This window comes from Phalacrocorax aristotelis, chromosome 7 (genome assembly GCF_949628215.1).
Source record: "Phalacrocorax aristotelis chromosome 7, bGulAri2.1, whole genome shotgun sequence".
Classification (NCBI taxonomy): domain Eukaryota; kingdom Metazoa; phylum Chordata; class Aves; order Suliformes; family Phalacrocoracidae; genus Phalacrocorax; species Phalacrocorax aristotelis.
Genome location: NC_134282.1, coordinates 11,241,048 through 11,250,172, shown reverse-complemented (window position 1 = coordinate 11,250,172; position 9,125 = coordinate 11,241,048). Strand labels below are relative to the sequence as shown.

Below are 9,125 nucleotides of genomic sequence, written 5' to 3'. Positions count from 1 at the left end.
TAGGAAACATAAAGGGGAGGAAGGCACTGCAAATTCCTCCCCTAGAGAAAGCCCTTTAGGTTGAGAGAAGACTATGTTATCACAAGCCTTCCCAGTGGATGAGCTGGAAGCTTGCCCTGTAACAATATATGTAAGGTTTGTGCTGAATAAATAGCAATACTGGTAAGAAAAATTCTCTCAAGGCTGATTAAGATGAAATTGAGCTAAGAACAGGTCTTTGTATTAAGCAAAACTTCATGTATAGCAGCTGTTTGGGGTGAGGAAGGAATTGTATCCTGTGGAGGTCATAGCTACCCACAGGGCAAACAAAGCGAGCAAGGTGGAAAGTAGCTTTAACAGGTGTGAATACCCTTGTATAACTGTTGCAGCTGGAGCCTCATAAGCAAAGGAATTCAATTCAAGGGGAATTCACCTTTTTCAATTAAAAAAATAAACATATTACACAGGTTTTAACATTTATTTTTTTAAACTCCAGTTTCCATTTTTTTCCACAAGCAGACTTTGTTTAACAATAGTTCAAGAAGTATTATAATACTAACTAGAGATAAAAGGGAATATTTTGGCACAAGACAGTGCTAAAGAAATAACAAAATAAACAGAATAAATAACCCACTTTACACATGCTGAACAAAACAAAAATAACATGCAATAAACTTAATAAAATTCATAGTCTGTACAACTGCTTAAGGCAGTCCTTACTAAATAGTAATCTTATGTCATATTAGTAACATACAAATATTAGTAAAATTAGAAACTAACAAAATGCTTAATTCAAGCAACACAGCGATGCAATATGAATCAACTCAAGAAGTTCAATGGTTCCAAAGAAGCCAGAGACAGTGGTGAGTGAGCACACAACAGTGTACAAGACGACGATCTCAGCTGAGAGATTGAACCTAATGGTTCTTCAGCCACATCTGTGTTTAGTTCCCTGCTAGAAACCAGATCACATTGACATCTTCTTGAGCTTATGACTGTTAAAAGAACGAGAGAACACACATAAACAATGATGTCAGACACCAGTCAATTATAGATTTTTCTCTCCCAAGATATAGCGCCTCTTGAGAGAGTAGCTCACGTAGGGGACATGACTGTCCCCAAGAAGACTCTAAAAAGGAGTAGCCCTGTCTGACAGGAGATGGAAAGACAAATGTGTTCAGCATTGCCATCACAAGTGGCATTCAGGAGGTTTAAGAAATGGGCTTTCATACATGCTCTGTTTTCATCAGCCTAGTAGTATTTAGATTTTTAGATTCCTACCTCAGGAAAAGAAGATGCTTCTTCACCCAGCCTTCCCTAGGATTTACACAGGCATTCAGCCCACTGTAGGTGTGGAAACTGGAAAAGAAATAGTGATAGAGAGATCAGTAAATCATGAGAAATCCCTGCTAGTAAATACTGTGAAGATGCATTTGGTCAAAAACGTGCATCATATAATAGACAATAGCAGCTGCTTTTGTAAATGCCACTAGATATGGGGTGCTCCACAACCCCTCCAATACTATACAAAAAAAAAAAAAAAAGAAACACCGAATGAAATTTAAATGTAATCGCTGCTTCAGTCTCAGGGATCATTTTTTGCACCATGAAGAGGTGTTCAATTTATTGGAACTACTGAGACAAAGAACTTTGTTGAATGCCAGAAATAATTTGTGAGACTAAGGAGAGGGTGACAGAAGAACATTTAGGATGGCTAAAACCTTGTGGGGGGAAAATCTGAGCTCTGTGAATTAAGAAATCTCTTGTTGCTTATGTGTCTGTTAATGGGTTTTGGCAAGGGAACACCCTTTGTTGGCTAGAGTGGCCCTCAGCTGGAGAGGAAGCATGTCTTTGTTTGCACAGCTGATTCCTAAACAGTCAGATTTATTATTTACACTGTATGGCTGTCCTATGAGTTAGTAGTCCTTATTAACTACAGGTTGTGTATTTTGTTTGCAGGTATTATATACAATTTGTTCAGTTAATGTTTTGGAAAAGCAAGAAAAAATTCATGATGTTCAAATCATTGTTTCTGCCCAAACAGATATCCTAAGGTTAATACGTGTGAGAAAAACCAGAGGATCTTCTGAAAAGTAACTTACATGATCGCATTGATATCGCAGACTTCACTGGAGAGCTGTTCAGTATAACCCTTTAGGGCCCACCGAGGCAGACGCACTTTGGTGTAAGACAGGCAGCAATCCTGGTTGCTTTGTGCTGGTATGAAGGAAAATGACAAAGTAAATAAAACCCATTTGGACCGTGCTGCCTAGGGTACTTGCTCGTCAGCCCCCTGACTATCCAGCTCCCTGTCGACAGAAGAGGGTTAGGCAGCATACTTTGCTGGAACAACCCCCTTCCACCTCACCCTCACCCTGCTGCCAGCTGCACAGTCCAGCGTGGTTGGCGCGCTGCGGAGCGACACTGAGAACCAGTTCCTGGGGCTAAATGCCTGCGCTCACTCACCTTCGGAGGTGCTGCACAGGAGCAGCGCCAGGAGCCCCAAGAGGGAAACCAGGACCAAGCTCTTGCTGCTAAAGCCAGCCATTTCCACTCCACACAGCAGCTGTGCTCCAGTGAGTGCTCGGGTGCTGCCTGCTTTTGTCCTGCCAGCCTTGCCGCACCTCCACCTGCTTATAAAGGGGTGGCAGGAGCCGCGGGAATTCACACGCGGGCGGGTTCCACTGTCATCAGCGGGTTTCCCCACGGCAAATTCCATCATGCCCAGTTCAGCCCCAGCACACCTTCCTGGTGCTATAACTGGAGATAACAGCGTGCTGGGGAAATTTTTTTTTTTAAGTAGGTTAGAAGATTCAGCCAAAAAGAAAAGGAAATAAAAGGCTGTGAGGTAATGGTTCTGTGGGTGAAGCATGTGTATTTTTAGGGGTAGGAGTGTGGGTTGTGAAATGAAGAAAGTCAAATGTAGGTGACTCTCGATGTTACCTAGAGAAACTACGTATCTGGTGTGCTCTAGTTCGATAAGCCAAACTTGGGGGTAGAGGCAGGTGGGCATAACCCAGCCAGATTCATTTAAGGATGGCACGCTCACAGGAGCCGGGTAACTATCTGCAGTGATACCAAAGCACTGCATTACTGGTTGGCCAACACAGTAACATGAGGCTTTCCAGATGACTGCTTTCTGAGCTCTAGGTTATAGTATTGGTGGGGACAAGTGGGCAACATTGAGTATTCATGGAAATGGTTTTTTTTAGAGCTTCTTTACCATATATCCACTGCCGTCATTTTCTGCCTGTTTCTTACACATCTGAACTATCTCATCTGAAACTGTTAGCTTAAGAGCAACTTGAAATGGGGTCTGTATTTTCTACTGAATCTGTACTGTCCAGAATGCATCAATTCTCATTCATAAGCAATCGCTGTGTCTGGTTACTTTCCCATGCCAAACTGTACCCGAGTATTGTGACTCCTGAACTTTCAACTAAAACACACACCATCTTAAACGTGTCTTGCACGGCCTTGGGGGAAACCCCTGTAGAGAGGCTCTGTCATCGCTGCAAGTACACTGAGCTGCTACTGAAGGCTGTTACTTTCCAATGCCTTATAGTGACCTGTGTGAAATGAATGTAATGGCTGCAGGCCATGTCCTGTTCAGCTGGTGTACACAGGAGCTGCTGCCCACTCCAGGTGGTTATAGAGTAACCTGAGCTTTAAGTAGCTTCTCTTAAGGTAGAGCTCAGGGACACAGTTATCGTCAGTTTATAATTTACATACCTTCTGTTCTTCACAGTCTACCAGTACCTCTCACAAAGGGTCCGTTCCTATTATTTCTTCCTAGAAATGTAAAAATATTGAACTCTAGAACAGATTATTATTCAGATAAATTACATTTCTCTATATAATAGCCAGAATTTAGAGAAGCTCATATGGCTGGGGTACATATAAGCAGCCTCGCAGCATGCATGGCATCACATATGTTGGAGGTGCTTCTCCTCAGAGCCACTGCTATTGGCCAAGGGAAGAAGCAATAAAGATCCCATGCCCTGATGTACACTGCTTTTTGTAACTTCTTTATGGATCATAGTGAAATGCCATAAAAATACATAAAGATCAATAGCTCTATGCAGCTATTTCTGAACTGTTTTAAGGACTGTCAGCTTTAGGCAATGCTGTGAAATAGCTAACTAGAATGATAACACCTGAAATGATAGAAGTTTGGCTTGATAGATTTTTCCTTTCCATAAAGATAGGAGCAGTTAAACATAAATCACTTATAACTATTTCTAGATTGACAGGTATCAAGAAGCATCAGGCTGGCAATAAGCAATTCGCTATCTTCCCCACCAGCACCACTTTTTTTTTTTTTTTTTTTTTTAAACTAGCTGTCCAGTAACAACATGGAATTTTTTATTTTCTTATTATTTTTTAAGCAGGAGTTCACACCATCCAGTCTCTGTCAAGCAATTGCCTTTAAGAAGATAGGAAAATTAGGCATTGGGTTATCAACACTCATTCCTTCATTTCCACCCTCCCATCCCTCCATTGCCACTATACTTGCCCTGGTGAGGCCGCACCTCAAATACTGTGTGGAGTTTTGGGCCCCTCAGTACAAGAGGGACATTGAGGTGCTGGAGCGTGTCCAGAGAAGGGCAACGAAGCTGGTGAAGAGTCTGGAGAACAAGTCTTACAAGATGCAGCTGAGGAAGCTGGGGGTGTTTAGTCTGGAGAAGAGGAGGCTGAGGGGAGACCTTATCGCTCTCTACAACTACCTGAAAGGAGGGTGTAGCGAGGCAGGGGTCGGTCTCTTCTCCCTAGTAACTAACGATAGGATGAGAGGAAATGGTCTCAAATTACATCAGGGGAGGCTTAGATTGGATATTAGGAAAGATTTCTTTACTGAAAGAGTGGTCAGGCACTGGAACAGGCTGCCCAGAGAGGTGGTAGAGTCACCATCCCTGGGGGTGCTCAAAAAATGTGTAGACATGGTACTTCAGGGCATGGTTTGGAGGCCTGGGGGTGTTGGGTTGCCAGTTGGACTTGATGATCTCAGAGGTCTTTTCCAACCTTAATGATTCTATGATTCCACGATTCTATGATTTCACTCTAGTGTCGATACTAGGAAAGTCTCCAGCTACTTTAGAAAGAGAACTTCTTAAGATTGCCAAGACGCTAACTGTATCTTCTTATCCATCAATCAGTATCAAGACCATGAAAAGCACTAGGCAAACAATTTTTAAAATTGCTAACAAAGCCTTCTAAAGAAAAAGAGATCAGTTTGTCTCCTGTCTTGCTAATGTGCTTGTTACTCCCTAAGTTTAGCTCTCCCCCATTAGTTTGGAGACTTGAGACATGACTGATTAGGACGATTATAATGTTTATTGATTAAGCAGCACATGTTTTTTTAAAAAAATACCCTAATACCCTAATTGGGTAATAAAAAGACCACTATTATTAGCAATATTACTTCACAATTATATCACTTCAAATAATACTAAGTTACAATTCTGTTGATTACTATTAGTATTGATACAGTGGTTACATTAATATATGTTAAATTATTATAGAGAAAATTGAAAAATCACTAGTAAGTGCTATTAAATCGCAGTTCTGCTGCCTTTGTCTCCTGCACTGAGTATTAAGGTAAAAGTCTATCCTCCCTTATGAGTTTATCCTTTCTTACTCCCCCCTCCTGCACTATCTTTTGGATATAGACCTGATGGAGAATCTGGTGGGTTGTCCACAGGGGTTGCCCCCAGCATCCTTGGGAGCTTGGGCCCACAGGCCAGCTTCACCACTGCCTGGGGGCACAGCACTCCTCCTGTCACAAAACCTTCCCATCTCTTGCTCTTCTTCATTTTGTATCCTACTCCCCATTTTTTCCTTTTCTTGAACCTATCTTTCCACCACCCCTGCATCTCCTTTCCTCTGCCCAAATTCCCCCCAAATAAACAACTCACCCCTAATTCCTTTTCCTCAGTGATCCCAAATCTGACACCCATACCCAACTTTAGTGTTCCTTATGCCATTTCCTAGGCAATTACAGCTTAACATGTGATACTGTTACCTAGATGGGGGTGGCCTTGCATCTCAAGTCTCCCATCTGACTCTACATCTCTGTTTCTTCTCCATTCAGTTTCTGGGACAGAATCTTCTCACCCGAGGAGCTTTGACACCTCTACCTAGTCCTAACTAAGCACAAGTGGTTTGGATACCAGAGCAATGACATCACCCAGTTAGTGCTCACCCCACACTTCTGCCCTCAGGCAGTTTTCATTGCACCTCTGGTTCCCACTGGAGGCCATGGCCGGTGTTGTGCTTCGTTTCACAGTGGGATGGGGCTCTTGCTCCTGGTACTGATTTTATCTCATGGTTTGTTTGATGTAGGAAATTGGGTTAAGAATTAGATTTAGAACAAAAGCCATTTGTACTTAGTGTGTACAAAGTACCTTCAGTTTATTTGCACAAAGTAGTTAAAAAAAAAATCAAAAAAGGTTTAATGCAAATGGCTGAAGAAAGTTGCCTGCTGGTTCCTGATATGACTAATAACCATATCATATCAGTCTTTATATTTCAAAGTCCATAATGTAAACAGAAGGCAAAAAATATAAAAACAAGGAGGTTCAAGGGAAGCGATGGCTCCCCGCGGATGAGAGGATGGCAGCTGTTGACCACCCTTACCCAATGAGATGTTCGTCCTGGTTTCCCTTAGCACTTCTGTGGCCAGATGGGGCTGTATGGACTGGACAGGGGACTGCAACACAGGTGAACGACTGGGCTCCAGGGCTCCAGGTGGTGACCAGCACCTCAGTGTCTGTTCATGGGCCAGTTATGGGTGGTCACTGCTGGGCCAATACCTTGTGTTTAGTGTCCTAATACTGATGCAGTTAGGAGGCTGCGCATGGAGTGGGGTCAGCGAGGGGGCTGCCAGGTTGAGGAATGCCATTATTTCCCTGTGCTGGGGCTCACGAGGCTGTGTGGGGAGGGCTGTGCCCAGAGTCTCCTCAGAGGGGCACGGCTGGAGCATAAGAGGCAGCAGCCACAAGTTGTGGAAAGGGAAATTCAGCCATAGTGGAAAAACCCTCTTCACAGGGAGGAGGGTGGAACACTGGGAGAGGCTGCCCAACAGGGGATATGAAAGCCCAGTTTAAATACCCTTGAAGACACTCAAGCAGATGTGGCCATGCCCTGAGCATGATCTTAGTGCCAGTGCTATAGAGCTGTTCAGTTAGAGCTGTGAAGGGAGAGGAGATGCATCAGGGAAAACAGCCTTTTCCAAGGTAATATGGAGAAACCATTAGTCCTGAGAAGTATGGGTTTGTTAAAGAGGATTGCTGGGGCGTCAGACTGCCCTCAGACACCAACTGCAAAGCTGTAGCCCCTCTGTCGCCTTTCACTGGTCACCTGGCTGCTGTCGCCTGGTAATACGCTTCCTCTCTTTTATCCCAAAGGGCTTTTACTCACAGAAATACCTGCTGAAAATCTCAAGTGCTGAAAGGGCTTAATAGTTCAACCTTGACAAACACCCCTGTACCAGTAGAAAAATGGGCATTATATCTGGGGGATGGGATTGTTCCATCGTTCTCCCCATTGAGGAACAGCACAGAAGCAGACCGTCTGGTTTCCAGGTACATGTGGAGTTGTATCAATAAAGCTATGTCTGTTTTCGTGCAAAATCTTGCATATGAGAAGCCATATGCACATGGGAAATTCAGAACTGTACACGATTTGGAAAACAGTTTGAAATGCTTTAAAACTGTGGCCCCACAATGTTAATCTATTTTGACTATGCAGCTCTGCTATCCCAAAACAGTTTTACAGGCATATAACTGCAAGGCGTAAAACACTCCGTTAACTTCTGAACACAGACAGAGAAGGAATTTTATAATCATTAACTATTTGAGTGACAGACTAACAGACTACAGCTTACAGTCACTTTATGGGTTTAGGTCTAATATTAAACATGGAAGATTTAAAAAATACCCAAAACCATCTCTTATCTACCCTGCTGTTAGACACTGTCCAGAATATCGTTACCTATCTCCTACAATAAGACAAGAAACATATTGACAGTTTTTACTTGGCTGGCAGCAATTTACCAAAATTTCCATTTTTATTCATCCTCGCAATTACTGCCCTTGTCCAAACTGCTAAAACAAAAAATCATAGCAATACAGCTGATCAACCAGGAAGGACAGGACCAAATGGGAAATTCCCTCCTGTAATTTCCAATGTTTTAGGACACCTTTGACAGAGCAAAGGGCAGAAGGCACTAGTTCAGAAGGAACAGGGCCAAATGCGGGGATTTAGTCACTGCATAATCCCTCATGATGAAATGCATAATAAATCCCAAGCACAAAAGTTCCACAGGGAACTGGCTCAGTATCTCTGGAGCTTTCAAAGCTGTGATGCAATACACTGATTTCACACAGTTCAACATTTGCATGACTGCCAAAAATCCTTATCTGACGGAAGAAACCAGTTTTCACTAATTATATGCTGCACTTCATAAGGAACAGATCTAGAAATAGTAATGAATGACATTGGTTTGATGCAATTATGAACAAATTATATGCCTGTTGGGAGAAATTAACCTCTGATCTATCGGAAGTGCAGGTTATGAGAAGACTGGTGCATCTGCATGAACATCCCAGCGTCCATCCTAGCACTGCTTTTTGCTTGCTGCCACATACATGCAGGAGCCGAATATCTGGTGTTCTGAGGACAGATTTCTCTCTTTCAAAATTAGCCCTACTCTGTCTATAGACCCTTATGGTAACCAACAACCTTTTCACAGAAACGAACTTCTCAAAGTTGAAGGCAAAACCTATAGCTGGAAAGAAGGATGAAAGTAATAGTTAAAAGGAGAACCGATTAAAAGCTGCCTACCAAGCTGAGCGCTAGGTTACATTAGGTTTGCTTTATTACAGCTCTTTCTCTCTTCCAACCGTAATTCGTATGTGTCTTTAGGCATAATAAACACAAGAAAAGAAACGTTTTGACTAATATGTTTCTGACCATTAAAGAAGTTGAGAAGTGCCAATTTTCTGCATAACTTCTAGAAAGGTGGGGAAGAAGGGAAGGAATCACTTGAGAGGATACAATATATATCTCCTGCAAGGGACTGAGACCACCAAGTGTCATCTGCAGACAAAAAGGAACCTGCTTACAAAAAGAAGTAGTAATGTGAT

The 9,125-nt window shown here is 42.7% G+C and overlaps 1 protein-coding gene across 1 annotated transcript; it reads right to left on the bottom strand.

Moving 5' to 3' along the window:
* Positions 1 to 440: 440 nt before the first annotated feature.
* Positions 441 to 3,124, bottom strand: CCL20 (C-C motif chemokine ligand 20). The gene is made up of 4 exons (XM_075098316.1): positions 2,446 to 3,124; positions 2,082 to 2,196; positions 1,261 to 1,338; positions 441 to 974 (listed from the first exon to the last, which is right to left on the bottom strand). The coding sequence occupies exons 1-4, from the start codon at positions 3,068 to 3,070 to the stop codon at positions 947 to 949; spliced, it is 846 nt and encodes a 281-aa protein (XP_074954417.1). The 5' UTR covers positions 3,071 to 3,124; the 3' UTR covers positions 441 to 946.
* Positions 3,125 to 9,125: the final 6,001 nt, after the last annotated feature.